The sequence below is a fragment of the Equus asinus genome, chromosome 2, assembly GCF_041296235.1.
Source record: "Equus asinus isolate D_3611 breed Donkey chromosome 2, EquAss-T2T_v2, whole genome shotgun sequence".
Taxonomy (NCBI): domain Eukaryota; kingdom Metazoa; phylum Chordata; class Mammalia; order Perissodactyla; family Equidae; genus Equus; species Equus asinus.
In genome coordinates this window covers 139285996-139307501 of record NC_091791.1, presented here as the reverse complement: position 1 = coordinate 139307501, position 21506 = coordinate 139285996, and the positions used below count along the sequence as shown (strand labels likewise).

Sequence of the window (21506 nt, the reverse complement as noted above, 5' to 3'; positions counted from 1 at the left end):
AGCTGACTGTAACTACCGCTGAGTAGCCGCTTGGGCTGGGCTCTGCTGTATTATGTTGGTTAAGACTGAGTCACAGGTCCCACCACACTCAAGGGAAGGGGATCACACAAGGCGTGAACTCCAGGAGGTGGGGCTCATGGGGACCACCTTACATGTGAGTCTGTCCCCCACCACAGATGCCATGTTGTGATCATCGCGTTTCAGCATCATGGGTTCAGATATTCAATACTGTTAGGGCAGTCAGAGATGACGAGGTTTCAGGAGAGCAACTCACCCAAGTCTGGTTGCGTCAGAGGTGAGATTCCAATGTATTAATTCACAGTGAGGAAAGTAGCTGGCGGATAGACTGGAGCTCGTGTTTGCTGCTTCCTGCATATTCCCCTCTTATGCACATTCACAAGGGAAGGTGAACAATGCGCTTGGTGAGCATGAGTTCAGGGCAAGAGGAGTGAGCAGGATTATCTTAGTGCCTAATGTCATTGGACCATGAACCCTTAGTGCATACCTCTCTGTTACAGAACACTTCCTGCTGCCCCAGATTCTTAGGTTCTTGGAAACACTGATACATTTTGCCTCTTTGGACTCTGCTTTTCCTGGATTGCTGTGTATACCATCCCCCTTTCTGGGTGCACGTTCATTCTCTAGTCAGAATATAATTCAAATGATTAAAATCAGCGTTGTGACATTTCAGTCATCTATCCTTGAGATTCATTCATCCAGCAAACATTTGTTGATGAGTTGCTATGTGCCGTGTGCTTGAGATATAGCTGTGGACACTGCGGCTCCGCATGGAGCTCACATATAGAGCCCAAGGCTGACATTGAACCACTGGTCACTAGTGTGATGACGCTTTGCTTTGTTTCGATTGTGAGTGTCCCCAGTAACTTGGATTGTTCTTACAGATCAACTGATTTCATCCCTTCTTGATTATTTAGATTTCATTGTCAGTCTCATCTTCACTTCAGTTTTGAAAGTAGCTTGCTATTTGCCCTATTGACTTTTTATACTACCTGTGTCATTTCATTGAAAAAGAAAAGGAAAGAAAAATAAGAGACCTAAAGGTTGAACTAAACCATGATTATAAGTAGTATTTCAGTGTAAAGGTTCATCAGTAAAGGGCTAACAACTATGATGTATCCATTCAATGGAGTATTAAGCAGGCATTAAAAATTGTGATGTGTATCTTTATATTTGACATGGAAAGATGTTCACAAAATAGTGTCAATTAGGAAATGCAGAGTCCCCATAGTATAGAGTATGATTTCATTTTTTTCAAAAAGGAAAATTCTATGTATCCTAAAGAGAGATCTTTAAAAAATATAAATTGATATAAACATCAACAATTTCCGAGTGGTGATTTTCTCTTTATTCTTTATGTCTTTATGTAGAGCCTAAATTTTTACATTGTATTACGTTATTAATCACAAAAAGCATTTTTCAGTTTAAGAAAAGGTGTTTCTTAAAATGTTGCAAATTTCTTCATACAAAAATATGTGTATTGCAAATTGTTTTTTTCATGGATGTGCTCTGGTTTCAAAAACACAGACACAGTAGCCTTGCTTCAGTGCAGCTGTCACCTCAGCACACACTGATGCCGGGACAAACAGCTTCATCCAGATGAAAGTGTCAGAGCTAGTAATTTTCCCACTAAACCCACACAGTAAACATTATATCTGTTTAAATGAATACTATTTGTTGGACCTTTTATATACAGTTTTATTTTTAAAAAATAGACATCTTTTCTATCCGGTGTGATGAAGGGACGTGAGTCATGGAAGGGAAAGGAACTAGCCCTTATTGGAAGCGTATCCAGTGCCCTAAGGCCAGACGCTGTTCTGGATACCCCCCAGCCTCCCATGCGTAATGCCTGGTGAGGAAGAGGCGAAGGCCCTAGGTTCTAATCCTTGCTCTGCTCCTTCCTGGGCAGGCGATGTCAGGCCGGTTGCTGAGCATTTCCAAGTCTGTTTCCTCTGGTTAAATGGAGACAACAAGTGTAATCCCTGTGCCACCAATTGTGAGGATGAATTCAACTAACGAACGAAAATGTGCCCCATGATGCCTGACACAGGGTAAACACTCCGTAAGAGCGAACAGCTATTATTAATATGGTCCCCAATCTGACAAATAAGGCCAGCCTGCTAAGATCATACAGTTAGTGGGGAAGCCAGGATTCAAAGAACGGTCTTTCTGACCCCATCACCCGTGTTTTCCATGATAGAAAAGTGTGTTGGACTGTAGTTGTCAAAGGGGAGAGTGAGAGGAGAGAAAGGAGAGACAGTAGAAGGAAGGAAAATGGACAGTGAGAATGGGAATTTAAGAAAAGGGAAAAGCAAAGAAAAATGAATGGAGAGTGATAAGTGCTAGGAAAAGAACAAGAAAATTGAAAGAGGAGGCAGTGGGAGCTGTGGGAGAAGAGCTGGAAGGGAGCTGGGGAGGGAGGAATGAAGAGGCCCTGGGTGAACCCTCAACCCCTCCTGGGTGATCCCATCCTGGCTGGCTGGACTCCTGGTCTAGCATCTACCGCTGCCACCCCTCCCCTCTTCTGACTTCTGCCTGCCTTTCCTGTCCTTGAGCCGCACGCCTCCCTGACCGCTCCCCATGGCCCAGGACAAATCCAAAGGCGGGAGCCCAGCCTCAGAGAGAAGTTAGAGATCCACTCCCACCTGTCTTTCTAGACACACCTTCAGCTGTTCTCTGCCCTCTATTCTTTCACACTATTTTTAACTATGAGGAAATAGGCTTTTTTTTTCCACCACCAAATTACAACCACTTTATTCATAAATGCTTTGCCATTTTTTTTTTTACTCTGACACTCAGCAGAACACATCAGTGCTGCATTTTAATAGTAAACTGAAAAACTAACTTATTTTTTACATAATTGGTATTTAATTTTTCAGTAAAAATTGTCATTTTAATTTATTAAATTCATGTATCATTTGACATTAAAATGGTACTGTAGGTATTTCTACCCAGTGTCATCTTACTTATACAAATATAGTTGGTTGTCATTAATGTCTCCTTTTGTAATTAAAACTTCCCATATTTATATATATATCTGAGAATATATTTGTATATATATTTATATATATATTCAGAATCCCCATAATTACAATTAAGTATTTTGGTTTAGATAATGGCATTTCTCTTTACTCTTATGTGGACCCCCAAATTCTATTGATATATTGCATATTTTGGGCATTATATTTTACTTTTTCTTGTTTCTTTCAATTCTTCTCTCCTTGCTTTATCTACCTGTCCCTTCCTCTAGTTTCCCCAAGTTTTTTAAACTCAGAACCTGGAGATTGATATTATAATAGCGAAATATGGCACAATCAAACAGTGTATGACTAGACCTGCCTAGTAATATGGTAGACCCACTTGTGGTGCTAGAGATAAGATTTATAAATGACAGGAGCTGATGACGTCAGGCAGGTAAGCCAGAATTGACAGTGGAAGATCTGGAAATGATCTTTGAGAAGTTCTTTAATCCAGTGACTTATTTATTTTTAATCCTATTCATCTGTAATGTAGATCCTATTATTCAAAGAATCATGATACTAACCAACCAAGCAACTTAACAGATAGACAGCCCCCCACCACATTCATGAAAAGGGCACCAATTCTGAACAGAGCTCAGTATGTGTTGTGAACTCATGCCATGTGACATCTCCTGTCATCAAGAGTGCATGGCGCTGGGTAATAGGCAGGTTTGTTACTGAAAAGCAATCTCAGACAATGAGTGGTGGATAGACTCCTTTATCACAAAGTTGATGTGGTTGGGCTTCTGTAGCTCAGACAGAATAATTCCAGGTGGATGAAATGACCATCAGAAAAGGTGATTCCGAAAGTCTCCCTTCACTCACAGATATTATATTGAGTGTTAGTGTTTGGGATGCAGTCTCAGTAAGGAACCATACTTTTTAACTAAACCATATTCTCTAATGCCTTTATTGCTGCAATTTCTGATACTGGAACTCTAGTCATACTCTTATTAACAAACCTGTGGAGTCTTCTAGGTCAGCTCTGTGTCTATTAAGATTTGAAATGTGTCCTTAAGGAGCATACAGTTTAAAGGGGAGACAGACTATTAAATAGCTAAAAATAATAGAGCTTGATAAGTAGTATAAAACACATAGAATAAAGAGCTGAAGAAATACAAACAAGGGAGCCATTTTATTGAATTGAGGGCCTGGTGGGGCCTTAACGGATGAATATGAGTTTTCTAGGCAGGCAGGGATGTGAAGGGCATCATCGATAAAGCACTTGGGCAAAGGATGACGGCAGCAAGTACGTGACATGTTCCAGGACGGTGGGTGGAGTGGCAGTGGGGAGGATTAGAGTTGACTGGAGAAGGTGGGTACTGTAAGGAGTGGCCAAGGATGAGGCTGGAAGAATGGTTTAGGCCAGAGAGTGTCGAGAGCAAAGGAAGTAAAGGTAGCGTGGGGGTGTGGAGGAAAGACGATGGGGAACAATTGCTCTTTGCTCTACTGTGGCAAATCCTAGTCATTTTCATCACTTCTTCCTGACCTAGCTCTACCCAGGGAAGATAAAGCCCTCTTTTTTTTCCTCCCCCATGTGTTTTCATGTATGTTTGAAAATTTTTTTATTGAGGTATAATTGACACATAACATAATAATTTCGGGTGTACAACATAATGATTCGATATTTGTATATATTGCAAAATAATCACCACGATAAGTCTAGTTGACGTCTGTCACCATACATAGTTACATTTTTTGTGTGTGATGAGAACTTTTAAGATTTACTTTCAAATATGCTATACAGTATTCTTAACTATAGTCACCATGCTGCACATTACATCCCCAGGACTTATTTATTTTATAACGGGAAGTTTGTACCTTTTGACCCTCTTCACTTATTCATTTTATAACTGGAAGTTTGTACCTTTTGACCCCTTTCACCCATTTCATCCACCCTCCCCATTCTGGCAACCATAAATCTTTTCTTTGTATCTATGAGCTTTTTTTTTTGATTCCACATAGAAGTGAGATTATACAGGGGATTTTTGTCTTACCTATCTAGGTAACTTGGCTACATAATAGATGCCAAATGTTTCTTAGGTTCGACTATTCTATAGATTAATATCTCAACTAAGGTATTTTACACCTTTAAAATTGTAAAGGTTCTATAATCCTAAATATTAACGTCTTCCACAATGGCCTAATTTTATGGAGTCTAAATGGCAGAAATTATTTTCTTTGATACTGAAGAACTCCTTTGGCATTATAGCTTGTTTGGCATGAATCACTTCTTTTCTTAAATGTAATTTGTTTAAATTCAAAGTTCTTTGTTTAGGAAAGTGAAATGTTCACACTTTGAAACTCTAAAAATAACACACTGGAGAGATGATGCCAAAACAATGGTTTCAATCAGAAATGCTTTCTGAATCCAGCATATAAATGAGAACTGATTACTGAATCAGATCATGGTTACTAGGCATTCATTGTTTTAAGGCGATTAACAGCAGTATTGAGAAACCTAAGTAATGAAATATTATAAAAACCCTTCAGTTTTGTTCAGATTTCTAATGCGTTGTGATGATCAGACGTTCCTTATATGCAAGATATAATATGAATGATTATATCTTATAATAAAGTTTTAATGAAGAATATCATTCTCATTCTCTCAGTGAATAGATGAGTTCCTGCAAATCAGATCCCATTGATCATGCGTTGTTTTATTTAAGATTAATTTAGAAACAAATTCTCTTAATTTGCTGTGGAATTTACTAAATTTCCTGAGATCAAATTAACTAAGAGAGTTTCCTATAAATTTCTACAGAGAAGTACCAGATTGAATAAGCCTGTTAAAGAAACTATCTTGTTTCTGTAAAAAAGTTGTTTCTCAAGCTTGAAATGCACATATGGGGTCAGGAAACTCTAACAGTCCTTGATCTGTCTAGCAAGGTTTAGTGGTATTAATTTCAGAAACATTTTGATTTTGCTGGATTCTTTTCTCCTTATTTGGAAACCTCTTCTGTTTATTTCATATATAAGATATAAAGTATTTAATAATATAAATGATCAGCTTGTCAGCATAATTTATGATCCACTTAGTAGCTTAATAATAAGCTTTAGGGGTCATTTAGGTTCTAGATAGAAACTGTTAAATAATTTAATGTTTATTTTTTCAACAGATGTGAATTATTAAAAAGAAAATGGCCCAACGGAGCACTGTTTTTCCTTCTCTTGTCACCGAGGAAAGGTATAATATATGGAAAATATGCATCTAAGGTATACTTTTCCTTTCCACCAATCCCATGAGGGTTGCTAGTGGGTGTGATGGTCATTATAGAGAAAGTCTTGCAGCTGTTAACGTTATCCAAGAATGATTTTGTTCAAGAGCAAGAGTAGTACTGTTGTGTTCCCTCGCCAGCTTCCATCTGTAGGATACTGTGGACCACCCAGTGACTGTGAGAGGTGGGGATTTGACAAAGGCCCTACAGTAGAGTTGTACTCTGGTTAGCAGTGAAATGTAACTCTGGAGGTTTGGGAGCTAATGTCCCTGCTAAGCCTTTTAAATCAGAAGTTGCAAATTGGGTGTCCATAGGCCAAAAGTGGCTCATGGAAGTGCGTTGTTTGGCCTGTATCGTCTTAAAATACTTTTTAAATGAGTTGTTAACATTTAAAAATCAGACAATTTCACATACAAGTCTGGATTTTCTGGCTCTTCTTGAATGTCAGATGGTCTGGAAAAATGGACCTGCATTCCCAGATGGTCAATCATGGGTGGAGCAGAACTGTGGCTCCCTTTAGATGAGGAATGCCCTTTCCAGTGCTCCAAAGTCGCTACCACTCCCTATTGCATCATATGTGGTGTGCTGCACTCATTTATGTCACTTGCCTGACCCCGTAGGCATTTGAGTTTGTAACCACTGCTTTAGTGGGAGGGAGGAGGAGGGCATGTCAGAGATTTTGTTAATAAGCTTGATCCTGATAACACAACTTATATTGAAGAGACACCTCTGTGCATCCAATTCCTCCAGCCTCTTGCTTTTGGAGGCCATGGAGTCTGCTACCAGCATACTTTACTCTCCGTTTAAAGATGCTGCCTGGCTCATGAAGAAAACTCTTGGGCAGAAACCCTGTATCAAACCCCATTTAGCTTGGAGAGATAGATAATTTGTATTTCCTTCTCTGGGAAGTCTTGACTCTGGCTTTAAAAATCATTTTTTCCCAATTAACAACCCTGGTCATGTGGCTCCCTTCTGTAGGCGAGTGAGAACTATGCCACGACACAGCCAGTCTCTGACCATGGCACCTTACTCATCCGTAAGCCTAGTGGAGCAACTGGAAGACAGGATCCTCTGCCATGAGAAAACCACCGCTGCCCTCGTGGAGCATGCCTTCCGGATTAAAGACGACATCGTCAACAGTTTGCAGAAAATGCAAAACAAAGGGGGAGGTGACCGCTTGGCCAGGCTTTTCTTGGAGGAGCACATCAGAAACATAACTGCCATCGTGAAGCAACTGAATCGAGATATTGAGGTAAGGGCTGTGCAGGTCAGGTGGGCTGCCTTCCTTTCCTCGGACCTGCTCCATGTCGGCAGGGCGGCAAGTCTAAAAACCACCGCCCGGGCAAGGGTGCGTTCAGACCAAAGCTGTGTGTCTTGTCTATTCTTAATGATCGCCAAGGAAACAGCTTGAACAAATAGCCTCGTGAGATTTATTCCCGTATTTGATAGCAGTTACTGTCAGCGTTATTTCTGTTTAATCTAAATTTACCTTGCTGATTATTAAATCATTTTGTTTTGTTTGGTTCTCAAAGGAGAGAGAAGAACAAGTCAAATAGTTTCCCTGTAAAACCCTTCATATCACTGAAGACAGCTATTAAATCAATTATTAGGTTAGCCTTTGCTGCTTCAGATGAAATGTTTCTAGGTCATAATGATTACACATAATTCAGTTTATTACTCAAACTATCGAGAGATCTGAATTGCTTCTCACACTCCTCTTTTGTTGCTTTATTTTTCTCTGAAATGAGCCCAATACAGGGCCAATATTGTCTATTGTAGAATTTGTGAATTTGCTACTGTTTGTTGAGCAATCACAGGGACCACACAATTTAATTCAGAAAGCTTAAGATCATTTAGGACCTGGGCTTCCATCACCAAACCATGTCAATATCCTTCACATGCAATTTTTAAATATATGGATAAAAGAGATGTGGCCAGATTAAGGAAAAGCTTTGTTTCGAGTCATGGAGATTGTATCTTAATTATACTTCCTGAAATTAAGCCTCATTTTTTTTCAGTGTCAGATTTGTATTTATTTTTTCACCAGCTTTATTGAGGTATAATTTAGAAGCCACAAAAATCCACCCATTGTAAGTGTACAATTCAATAATTTGTAGTAAATTTATAGAGTTGTGAACCATTAACACAATTCAGTTGGAGAACATTTCCATCACCCCCCAAAATTTATATACACCTGTTTGCAGTCAACCGCTACTTCCACCCTAGACCCAGGTAACCACTAAGCTGCCTTCTGTCTATAAATGTGTCTTTTCTGGACATTTCCTATAACTGGAATCTTACAATATGAAGTCTTTTGCATCTGGCTTCTTTCACTTAGCATCATCTTTCTGAGGCTTAGCCATGTTCTAGCATGTATCAGTAGTGCCTTCCTTTTTATGTCTGAGTGGTATCCTATTGTATGGATATACCACATTCTGTTATCCATTCATTAGTTGATGGACATTTGGATGTTCCCAGCATTTAGCTATTATGAATAAAGCTGCTGGGAACACTTGTGTCCAAGTCTTCGTGTGGAGATATGTTTTCATTTCTCTTGGGTAAATTACTAGGAGTAGAATCGCTGGATCTTACAGTAAGCTTATGTTTAACTTTTTCAAACAGAGCCAAACAATTTTCCAAAGCGGCTATACCGTTTTACAATCCCGCCAGCAATGTGTGAGGGTTCCAGTTTCTCCACATCCTCACCAACACTTATTATCTGTCTTTTTGGTTATAGTCATCATAGTGGATGTGTAGTGGAGTTTCATTGTGGTTTTGATTTACAATTCCCTAATGACTAATGATGTTGAGTACCTTTTCATGTCCTTATTGGTCATTTGTATGTCCTCTTTGATGAAGTGTCTACTCAAGTCTTCTGCCTATTTTTAAAAAATTAATTGCTTATTGTGGTAAGATATTATCATTTTAACCATTTTTAAATATACAATTCATTAAGTACCTTCACAGTGTTGTATGCAATCATCACCACTATCCATTTCTAAAACTTTTTTTTTTTGAGGAAGATTAGCCCTGAGCTAACATCTGCTGCCAATCTTCCTCTTTTTGCTGAGGAAGACTGGCCCTGAGCTAACATCCGTGCCCATCTTCCTCTACTTTATATGTGGGACCCCTACCACAGCGTGGCTTGCCAATCGGTGCCATGTTCGCACCCGGGATCCGAACCGGCGAACCCCGGGCCGCCGAAGCAGAACGTGCTAACTTAACCGCTGTGCCACCGGGCCAGCCCCTCCCAAACTTTTTGATCATCCCAAACAGAAACTCTGTTCCCTTGGGGCCAGCCCTGTGGACAAGTGGTTAAGTTCACATGCTCCGCTTTGGTGGCCCAGGGCTTTGGCAGTTCGGATCCTGGTTGTGGACATGACACTGTTCATCAAGCCATGTTGAGGCGTCATCCCACATGCCACAACTAGAAGGACCCACAACTAAAAATATACAACTATGTACCAGGGGGCTTTGGCGAGAAATGGAAAAATAAAATCTTTCAAAAAAAAAAAAGAAACTCTGTTCCCATTAAACAATAACTCCCATTCCACTCTCACCTCAGCTCCTGGTAACCTCTATTGCTTCTGCCTCTATGAATTTGCCTCTTCTAGTTATGTCATATAAGTGGAATCATATAGTGTTTGTCCTTTCGTGTCTGGATTATTTTGCTTAACATGATGTTTTCAAGGTTCATCCATGTGTCAGAACCCATTTTTAAATTGTGTCATCTGTTTTATTATTGATGTGTAAAAGTTCTTTATATAGTCTAGATACAAATCCCTTAACAGATATGTGATTTGCAAGTATTTTCTGCCATTCTGTGGCTTATATTTGTGTTTTCCTATGGTGTCTTTTGAAGCACAAATTTAAAAAATTTTAATGAAGTCCAGCTTATCAGCTTTTTTCTTCTATGGTTTGTACTTTTGGTGTTGTATCTGAAGAACTATTTGCTTACCCCAATGTCACAAAGATTTTTCTCCTAGGTTAAAAATTTTAGTGCTAGTTCTTACATTTAGGTCTATGATCCATTTTGAGTTAATTTTCATGTATGAAGTGAGATAAAGGTCTAAGTTAATTTTTTTTCCGTATGGATATCCAAGGAAAATCTATCACTTTCTCATTTGTTGAAAGTCAATTGAATATAAAATATAAGGGTTTATTTCTGGATTCCATTGATCTGTATGATTTTCCTACGCCAATACCACAGTGCCTTAATTTCTAGCTTTACAGTACATTTTGAAATCAGGCAATATAAGTCTTCTGACTTTGTTCTTCTTTTCAAAATTGTTTTGGCTATTCTGGGTCCTTTTAATCTTCATATAAATTTTAGGATCAGCTTGTCAGTTTCTATAGAGGGGCCTGCTGAGATTTTGACTGAAATTGCTTTGAATGTATAGATCAAATTGAGGAGAATTGCCATCTTAACAATGTTGAGTCTTTGAGTATTTCGAAGAACCAACTCTTGGTTTTATTCATTTTTCTATTGTTTTTCTGTTTTCTATTTCATTGATTTGAACTCTATATTGTTTCCTTTTTTCTTGCTTGCTTTGATTTAGTTTGCCTTTCTTTTTCACGTTTCTTAAGGTGGAAGCTTAGGTAACTGGTTTGAGATTTTTCTTCTTTTCTGATAATGGTGTTTGAAGCTATGAAGTGTCTTCTAAGCACTGCTTTAGCTGTTTCCCAGGAATTTTGGTATGTTGTGTTTTTGTTTTCATTCCGTTGAAAATATTTTAAAATTTCCCCTGTGATTTCTTTTTTGGCACAAGTGTTATTTGTAGCATGTTGTTTAATTTCCAAGTGTTTGAGGTTACCCCAAATTTATTTCTGTTGTGGATCTTTAATTTAATTCCACGTAGGCAGAGAACGTATTTTATATAGTTTTAATCTCTTTAAATTTATTATCTCTTGTTTTATCAGTTAGTGAAATCTGCAACTCTTCTCATCGAGTTGTCTATTTCTCCTTTTGATTCTGTCAGTTTTTGCTTCATATATTTTGTGGCTCTGTTGTTAGGTGTGTATATATTTATAACTGTATATATCTTCCTGATGTATTGACCGTTTTGTCATTATAAAATGTCTCTCTTTGTCTCTAGTAATATTTCTTAAAGTCTGTTTTGTCTGATATTAATGTAGCTCTTCGGCCCTTTTATGGTACTGTTTGCATAGTGAGTTTCCTCTTTTTGATAACTCTCACTTAGGTTGTGCCTAAGTGAGGTACTAGTCTACCACATGGTTACCATCTTTCACTGTTCTTTTGAGGTTCTCATAAATATATCTTTACTAAGAACAGGGATTCACTCAGAATTATATCCTAATTGAAGTACATTTGTCTTTAGGATTCTGGAATTTCTGGTCCATACTTAATGATGTTTTAAAAAAGTGCTGTGTGTTTGTTATTAAGAGGATGTAGCAGGTGTTTGTTGCTTCAGAGACTGATGGCATCCACTCCAATTTCCTTTGGTCACAGCAATTTGATTTCCTCTTGGGGTTTATTTTTCTTCTGTTGGATATGGGCTAGATGGCTGTTAATCAGGGTGCCTTATCACCTTTATAGCTATAGAGGATTGGAGTTCATAACTCAGGCCAAAGCATTGAGATGCGCACCTCCTGGAACTTGAAACCTGAGCAGCGTGCTCCACAGACTGGAAATGGCTGGAGTGCCCTCCCTGCAGCAGCTTGCCTGCAGGACACTGGCCTATGGTTCCTTCTGCCTGGACCCTAGGAGATGCCTTTTGTGTCTTTTTTTGTCTGGATCCCGAGCTGCCCTGTTGATTGTGTGCACCTCTCCCCTATATCTTTCCAATAAATTCCACTTTTTTTCCCCTAAGTTAGCCAGAGTCAGGTTCAGTTACCTGCAATCAAAGAACTGTGATGACATCCAAGGGAACATAGAAAGTATAAGAGATTGCTGTAGATAATTTAGTTGGTTTTGGAAGGTGGTGTCTAAGTTAGAATGATCTTTCCAGTTTTATATTTGAATGCTAAAGCAGTTTTATCCCAGAGACTGAGCAACTTGCTAACCCCAAGTTGGCACCTTCAGAAAATTGAAGAACCTCAACTTAAACATTTCAGTTTTGAAAAGGATTAGAGGTAGATTAGGGGACTGATAGCCTTGCCACACCCAAATCTACAGAGGAAGGTAGATGAAGTCAAAGTGGTTGGGGATAAATGATGATTCTCGGGTTCCCAGCCCCTCAACCAATGGCAAAGAAGTGTGTTATACAAAAACACAAGCACCTCTGTGTTTCACGTTAGAAAATAGTGTGACCTCCCTATTCTTTCCATGCCCAACATTTCCCTGTGGGTACTCAGCTGGGTTCCCTTTGCTCATGTGGGCGATGGACAGACTAGAGACTGGAGCCAGTCTATTCCGGCATTACTGTCTTCAGGTAAAAGCAGAGTGTAACTCTACCCTTAGAAAACTCAGGACTTCAGTGTTTCTGTCAACGTCACAGGTGATAGTGCTTTAGCTGCAACTGTGGGATCTGGGGAATAATTTCTCCATTGGGAATTATTAGCTGCTAATATTAATATTAGCTGCTGCTAATTATTAGCTGCTATGTGCCAATCCAACCATCAGAACTGTTTTAAATATATAATTCTGACTGCAGCTGAGCCCTCAGTGCAGTTTAAGAGTTCCTTCGAAGACCCCCTGCCAGCCCCTCCAGTGCCTCGCTTCCCTTTCCCTTAATGCGTCTTGATCATCCGCCACTTGCCACTGTTACCATAGCACTTACTGAAGACGATTGACGTTGTTTCTCTACAAGTCTGTTTCCCTTGATAGATTGTGAGCTCTTCAAAAAGAAAGGAACCTTGTCTTACTCATCTTTGTATTGATGGCATTTTGCTCCAAACATTGTGCTAGACAATGGCTATTCAGCCATTCTTTGCTTTCTGAGTATTTCTACCCCCACAGGAAGAATTTCTTCATGAAACCGGGTAATTCTAGCTTTAGTTCTCACGGAGTTCTCCTCTGCCCCAGCACTCGTCTAATGTGAGTTCATTGAACTGCTTAGACAGAGTCATTAGCAAACATACCTAGGAATCCAAAGTCATCAATCGTTTAGGCTTTCACTAATTATTTTTCTTTAAGATGTGATTTTAACACAGTTTTTCTTTAATGTGTTTCTTTAAAATGATTTTTCAAACCATTTACAGTCCAGTGAGTTTCAAAGTAATTCAATTCTGCTGTTTTTCCATCTGAAACACATTTTATGTAATGATTATTCTTGCCTAACCAGACAGCGCTCTTTCCCATTTACATATATTTTTGGAATGTGCAGTTTTGCGAATGAAAAGATGATTTCCATTGTAGAGAGGGAACACTGAGTAAAATCTAATTCTGGTAAAAAATTTACTTTGCATATGTGAGCATTTACTTTTTTATGACTGGTGATGACTATATATCATTATAAAGTAACAGAAGGAAGTTTGGAAGTTTAATAGACTCTGATATGAAATGCTAATTGTATGGTTTTATATATTTTGTGAGCCTAAGCATGTTTACCCAAACATAACCAAAATTAGGATGCTTGATGAGACATCTGAATTGCCACATTGTAGCGAAACTTTTTAAAAATGAAATCATGGTGTAGATTAAAATTGTAGAAGTACTAAAAGGAAGTCTTTATTTATCAGTGACATAAAATTGGGAGGGTGGGTTATGCAAAGGCATATTTGCATATTTAAAGAGGTGTGAAGATATTCAGATTATATTTAAGTGTTGTGAAAGACATATTTTTTGTCTGTAGATTCTTTTTTTTTTTTCTCTTCTTCCCAAAGCCCCCAGTACACAGTTGTATATCTTAGTTGTGAGTGCCTCTGGTTGTGCTATGTGGTACACCCCCTCAGCGTGGCCTGATGAGCAGCGCCATGTCCTGGCCCAGGATCCGAACTGGTGAAACCCCGGGCTGCCAAAGCGGGGCGGGCGAACTTAACCACTCGGCCACAGGGCCGGCCCCTCTCTGTAGATTCTTAATGAATTTCTTCTGTAAATTGCTTGGTCTTAAAATTATTTTTATTAAGGTTTACACTTGTTTTTCAGCTCACTCAGTAAAATTGTACTGGGTATTTTTTTTGTAAAAATCTGTGCCTGCAGGTGACTTTGTTTCTCAAAAGTAAAGCTGAAGCCATTCTCAACATGTCAAGGCCACTCCAGGCTCCAGATAGAGCTAATCAAATTGTGATGTATTAATACTATATCTTGGTAAATTTGCCTCGATAAGTCTTTATGATTGTCTATGATGTGGCTCTGCACACAGTTATGTGCAGGAAGAAAAGTAAAATATTTTGTCAAACCACTAGCCTATATGATCCTCAAGAGTTAGAACTGAGTCTTACTTTTTCTACTTTTAGCACCTACCGCAGGGTCTGGTACATAGTAGGAGCTCAGTAAATGTTTCACAATCAAACGCTCTGGGTCCTTGGCCCTTCCAGAGCCCTGTAATTACTGCCCATGTTCTATCAACAGATTCCATCAAAACAGATGACTGTTGTGTACTAGTATACAGTAGGTGCTTGATAAATGTTGAATGAAAGAATCTATTGTTTTAATATATCCACATCCATCGTTTCCATTCACAGTTTGCCTTGCAATATGGAGTATGTTATCAATTATTTATTCCTCAGAAACTTTCCACAAATTATTGTCATCATTATAAATTTAGAAGAGGTAATGTAGTCAACTATGCATTATACATGTCTGGATTATCCATGTTGTCTTTGATTTAAGCTGTTATCAATCCCTGGAACCAAATCCTGGTAAGCACTCCATGGCCGTTTTGTTGATAGTGAGCTTTTCCTTCCATGCCAGTTTGATGGCTTCAGGAAGTTGTTGGGACCCCCATATCCCCTTAGAGCTTTCACAGTGTCTCTGGCCTTTGGGGAACCAGGCAGTGGGGTCTGCTACCTGGCTGGTCAGAATCTGCAGACCTCCTCCTGGTTGCCATTTGCTCAGGCTTCATAATGTTCCTCTCGCTTAGGGTGGTGGTTTTGACCTACTTGAGTTATGAGAAATTGTATCAAGCCCTCATCTAATTGACTAGATTATACATAATTTGCTAGTTTAATAATTTGCAAATGGGCCATGAAGAGTTTTCTGAGCTCAAGTGAGGCGTGCAGAGTCGGGTTTTATTAGTGTGTAAAAGCAGAAGAATAGACGATGATGTTAATGTACACTGTGGTTGGATGGATAGACAGGAACTCGGTTCACTGTGCATCCAGCATGGTCAGCGAGGGGAGTCTTGGTTAGTAGACTTCATGTATTGTACCTAAAAGGGGAACTTCAGCCTGCAGCTAAGCAATCTTGTCCCATTGGAACAGGTCTATCAGCAGAGGGACTTTGGTGATTATCATCTGTGTTAGTCAGGGTTCTCCAGAGAAACAGAACCAATGGGATATTTATATGTTATAAGGTATTGGCTCACATGATTATGGAGATCAGAAGTCCTACCATTTGCCGTCTGCAAGCTGGAGACCCAGGAAAGCTGGTGGTGTAGTTCAAAGGCCTGAGAGCCGAAGAGCCGATAGTGTAGATTTCACTCTGGGTCTGAAGACCTGAGAACCAGGAGGGTTGGTGGCAGGAGATCAGTGGCCCAGCTCTGTCAGGCAGAAAGCGAATTGCACTTTCCTCCTCCTTTTTGTTCTATTCTGGCCCTCAGTGGATGGGATGATGCTCGCTGGCATTGTGAAGGGCGGTCTGTTTTACCCAGTCCATCACTTCAAATGCTAAACTCTTCCAGAAACGCCCTCATGAACACAACCAGAAATAACGTTTAACCTGCTTCCTGGGCATCCCATGGCCCAGTCAAATTGAAATATAATTAACCATCACATTATCCAAGTTTATTTTGTTTCAACTCTACCCACTAGACTTGGCTTGTCATGTGGCTTGACTTTAGGGAGAGAAGACAGTGAATTGAATGGAATTTGAGTATTTGTTCCATTCGGTTGATAGAGGTTTTTCAAAGTAAGTTAACGAATTGGTGTTCTGGTGTCTGCCCTTGGCACCAGTACATTTTAGCTTGTCTGAGTCCATCTTTGAGGACCTGATCACCTCTAGGCACCAGCTAGGTGTAGTCTCTGCACCTTCACTGTAGAAGACAAGATCCTGGAATGTGGAGCTAAATTAATTGATAAATTAGTCAGCCACCTGCTGGGAGCCGGCATTGTTGGAGGTACTGGGGCTGCAGTAGTGACCCAGGCCGGCAAGGCCCCTGCGCTTCGGCCTGCTGCACATTCTGATGGGTTTACAGGAGTCAACACTGAGTAACCAGGGTAATCTCAGCCTAAGTCAAGTGCTCTGATAAGACAATATGATGGAGAGTGATTGTGGGGCTATTTTAGGAAAGGCAGTGGGAGTGTAAGGTGACATGTGAACTGAGACTGGAATGACAGAGGGGCCGGCGAAGCCAAGGTGGTGGTATAGGGGGAGGAGACACACAGGGAAGAGAACATTTCAGACAGAGGGAACTGCAGGTTCCCAGTCCCTAAGCAGGAAGCAGTTTGACATGTTTGAGGAGCAGAAAGAGGACCGATGGGACTGGAGAGTCATGAGCCGGGGGGATAGGACCAGACCATAAGCCTTGAAGGCTGTGGTGGGAAGTTTCGAGTTTGGAAGTGGGAAGCCATTGTTTTGTTTTAAGCAAAGGAATTGAAGTAATTCAGTCACACTCTTGGTGCTGGGGCTACGTTTGTGAATAAAAATCCTTGCCCTCCTGTTGCTTACAGACAGATTTGTGTTTTAGAAAGATCATTCTGGCTACTGCATGGAGAAGGGAAACAGGTTGGGGGTGAAGTGACTGTGGCTGGGATGAGGGGAGTCAAGTGGAGATGGAGAGAAGTAGATGAATTCTGGATCTGTTTTGGAGGCAGAGTTGACAGGACTTCCTGCATGTGGGAGGTGGAGAGACTTCTGTTTGGGACTCGGCAAACTTTAGGGGCCCATAGAATGTCCAGGTGGAAATGCCAAGAGGGCACTTTGATACATGAGGTTGCAGCTGGGGGAGTTTGAATTCATAGTGTGGAGATGAAAAAACCATGTAGGGAGTTACTATCTTCTAAGGAAGGCCCTGCCCTGCTCACTTGGGCCTTTCTCAAGGTCTTAGTGGAGGTGCGCTTTCATTTCCGAATCCTCAGAAATCCAGGTTGAGTTGGAGAAGGAGAAACATGGGAGCATTTCCTTCCTGGTTGCTCCTCGGCAACGCCAGCGTGTCTGGGTGGGTGAGGTCCCCGGGTTCTCACTACCTTTGCATGAACAGCGTGATATAAGGCTGGGGTAGGAGGTGGGTGCATTTCCTGCTGTCTTTGGGAAGGGGATTCTATAAAGACCGTGTCTTAGAAACAGTAAATGAAGACTTGAGACATGGCTTTGTCAAGGTGGCTGGCCTCTTCTCTGCTCAGGTGAAACATGTGACTGCCTGGGCTTGGGCCGTGCACTTGCTACCCTCTAGTCGTTCCTGCAGCCGCTGAGCTCTGTGACAGCAGGCCTAGTGCACAGCACACAGTAGGCATGCAGAGAACAGCTTCTTGAATTGAACTGACAATAATGCAGAGTTGATGATCTATTTAGGGGTGCAACCTTTTTAAAGGAAACACATCACGATGATAGATTGTTCCAAAATGAGGAATTAGGGAACATTACTGGCTTTCCAGAGGGATTGTTTTTCTAAGGCTTCATGCTAGAATTTCTTTAAATAGTAAGCTCTCTAAAGCCTTCTGTTTTCACATAACTCTTCAGTGACATGAATATTGTGTTAAGCTCAGATATAATTCTTTTCTGTGTTATGCAAAGAAAGCTCTTCTAATACAATATCTTATTCATCTGCATAAGAATTCTGAGAGTTAAATGAGCTTTTTTTATTTCTAAGCATTAAAACAGACACACACACACTTTTTTTTTTCCTGGTTTTAAAAGTAATGTAAGCCCATTGGAAAACACAAAAAAGAGGAATCAACCATAATCGTACCCTAGAGACAAGCAAAACGTTAATATTCTAGTATTATTTTATGTGTATCTTATACACAACTGGAATCATCCTGTATGTTTATTTTGTGCCCTTTCTTTTTGCTTAATATTAGATTGTAAACATTTTCCCTTGGTGTTTTGGGGGTTTTTTTGGGAGGAAGATTGGCCTCGAGCTAACACCCATTACCAATCTTCTTCTTTTTGCTTGAGGAAGACTGCCACTGAGCTAACATCTGTGCCCATCTTCCTCTATTTTATGTGGGATGCTGCCACAGCGTGGCTTGACCAGTGGTGCTAGGTCCACGCCTGGGATCTGAACCTGCGAACCCCAGGCCACCAAAGCAGAGCGTGTGAACTTAACCACTAGGCAAACGCGCGGGACCCCATTTTCCCTTTTTTTAAAAGCCCTCTGTGAACCTCTTACTGGTTGCATAATAGTATACCATGTAGATGCCTTTAAAATACTTGGTGTGTATATTGTACTATGAAGACATCTTTGTGCGTACATTTGGTCATTTTTCTCACTATTTTCTTTAAGATTAATTCCAAGAACTAGAGTTACTGGGTCACAGATTATGACCATTATGAACATATTTTGATGGAACGCGCTCCAGAAAGATGTATCAGGAAGGGCCAACTGTGCATTTCTTATTTTTAATATGCATTTTAGGATTATAAGTTAAAAATAGTTGTGTCTTTAATAGATGAAAATGGTGTGATTTTTAAAATTTTAATTTTAAATAGACTTCATTTTTTTAGAGCAGTTATAGGTTCATAGCAAAACTGAGCAGAAAGCAGAGTTCCCATGTCCTCTCTGTCCCCACACAGGCCCAGCCTCCCCCACGATCAACATCCACACCACAGTGGTACATTATCATGGTATGATTTTCATTTCCTGTTTCTTTGCTTACTAGAAAGGTTGACCCTTTCAAAAAATGTGATGTTTAATTATTTTTAACGCCTCTTTTGTGAATTGCTGTTCATTTTATTTGCTTAGTGATTTTTTTGATTAAGAAACAACTCAAATGAAATAAGATTGATTATAGTGTTTGTCGTTTCTACAATGTCTAATGCTGTGTTTCTCCCGGAGTGGTCTGTGGACCGTGAACATCCACATTTCTGGGCCCCTTCCTTAGCTTTGTTTCCCTGGGGGTGTGGCCCAGGAATCTTTACGCACACCCCAAGGATGTTTGGAAACCCCTGGTCTTAAGCCTTATTATAAACAAAGGTTTGAAGCATCACATACAAAAAAATATAAGTATTACTTTTTATTAACTATAGCTAATAAGTGTTATTTCCTATTAAAAGAGAAAAAGAACACCAGTGCCTTTTCATCAGTGGGAGAGTGTCAGAACCTGATTAGTCAGACCTGAAGTTTTCTTACAAGATTGCATTCCGATGACTAACATTTTGTCATTCACAGGTGATTGTAACTGGTTTGCAGTCTTCATAATGCAGCAGGTTCATTCAGAAAAAGCTGGAAACTACAGCAAATAACAGATAGGTCTAGCAGTTCCCAATTCCTTTCAATGAAATATATTTTTTTACTGTCACTGTCACTCCATCTATAGTGGCTCCAACCAGGTTTCCAGTAAGGAAACCACAGAATGCTCACATGGCTAATTTCTGCTTTTTCCAGGAAGTTTGAAAATCCTAAAAACTGTATGTAAGTGCAATTTTTTGCATGTATGTTATGCTGGAAATAAATAGTTGAGAAAAGGAAGCACAAAAACAATTTATGTAAGCATAATTACATTGTTTCCAATAGGACTTTCTTGTTCATTTGCAAATTGAACTGCAAATTTTCAGTATATCAGAAATCAGCAAATTTCTAGAAATAGATACAAACAAATAGGTACACATGAATTTATCCCTAAGAAACCCCTCGATTGGTGCAGGAGGTGGTTTGGTGTGCCTGCCTCACAATTCCAGTGCCACCTTCCTCAACAGCTGGGATAGGCTGCCAGGAAGGCCCGGGGGAGCCAGCAGTGGCCTGGCCAGGGAGACCTGGGAGTGAGGTCATGGACGTCGTTGTTTAGAAGTCAGAGAGGAAAGCCAGTCTCCTCCCTCACAGAGGCAGTAGAGGTGGGCCATGTCCCCATGGCCCCCAGGGGGAGGGCTGTGGAGAGCAGGATCAGAGGCTTCCTCTGGGCGCCTCACCTGAAGACTGGCTGCACCTCCAGCTCATCAGCCCCTTTCACTACACTCAGGACCACCTGCTTAATCTCACTCCAATGAGCAGAGAAGAAAAAGAAACATCCCACCTACGCACATCCAAAGCCAGAGGGAGGAAGAAAAAGCACAGCCCTTAGAACAGGCCCAGAGGAAATAGGAAACAGGTGGACCTTGAAGGAAAAAGAATTGGGACGTGCTATGGACCGAATGTTTGTGTGCCTCTCCAAATTCCTATGTTGAAGCTCTAACCCACAATGTGATGGTATTTGGGGTGAGGCCTTTGGGTGGTAATTGAGGTCATGAGGGTGGGGCCCCTGTGATGGGATTACTGCCCTTCTGGGAAGACAAAGAGAGACCAGAGCTGCTTTTCTCCATCATGTGAGGACACAGTGAGGAGGCAGCCATCTGCGAGCCGGGAAGGGGCCCTCACTAGAATCCAACCCTGATCTCAGACTTCCCGGCCTTCAGAACTGTGGGAAATACATGTTCACGGGTGATAAGCTGGTCCGTCTGTGGTGTGTCGCTATAGCAGCCCTCGCTGACTAAGAGCATTTAAGAAGATCCACTATAACATAAAATTTCTTCCTTGAACTCAAATTTTTAAAAGTCAGTAGATGAACTAGAGGCAAGGATGGTTACTTTTAGGACTTGACTTAAATGCCTGCAAGACAAAGTAGAACAAAGGCTGAAGCATCAGAGCCAAATACGAGGAGAGAGAAACCATGAGGGAAAAGATGGAAGACTTGGAGGACAGATCCAGGATGCTCAATGCGTGAATAATAGGAGTTCCAGAAAGAGAATGAAACAGATGAAGAAGAAACAACAGTTACATAGAAGGAGCAAATTTATGCAAGTTGAAGAAAAATCTGAGCTTACAGATTGAAAAGTTCACTGAGTTCCAGGTAAAATTGAATTAAAAGTGAAAAGAAGATCCACAGTGACGTCCACAGTCATACGCTTCATAACAAGATTTTGGTGAACCGAAAGACCACATTTACTATGGTGGTCCCATAAGGTTAGTACCATATGGTCTAGGTGTGTAGCAGGCTATACCGTCTAGATTTGTGTAAGTGCACTCTGTGATGTTCGCACAACGATGAAATCACC

General features: G+C 40.4%; 1 protein-coding gene across 4 annotated transcripts in view; it reads left to right on the top strand.

Annotated features, from left to right (window-relative positions):
• Window positions 1-21506, top strand: part of FAM81A (family with sequence similarity 81 member A) — a 62565-nt gene that overhangs the window by 10912 nt on the left and 30147 nt on the right. For 2 of the 4 annotated variants that reach the window (XM_044764792.2, XM_014851118.3), the window contains exons 2-3: window positions 6158-6254; window positions 7235-7508. In XM_044764792.2, the coding sequence (XP_044620727.1) occupies window positions 6235-6254; window positions 7235-7508 (294 nt within the window). In that variant the 5' untranslated portion in view covers window positions 6158-6234. The remainder of the gene's footprint in view (window positions 1-6157; window positions 6255-7234; window positions 7509-21506) is intronic. The other 2 variants (XM_070500683.1, XM_044764791.2) reach the window with 1 other exon arrangement.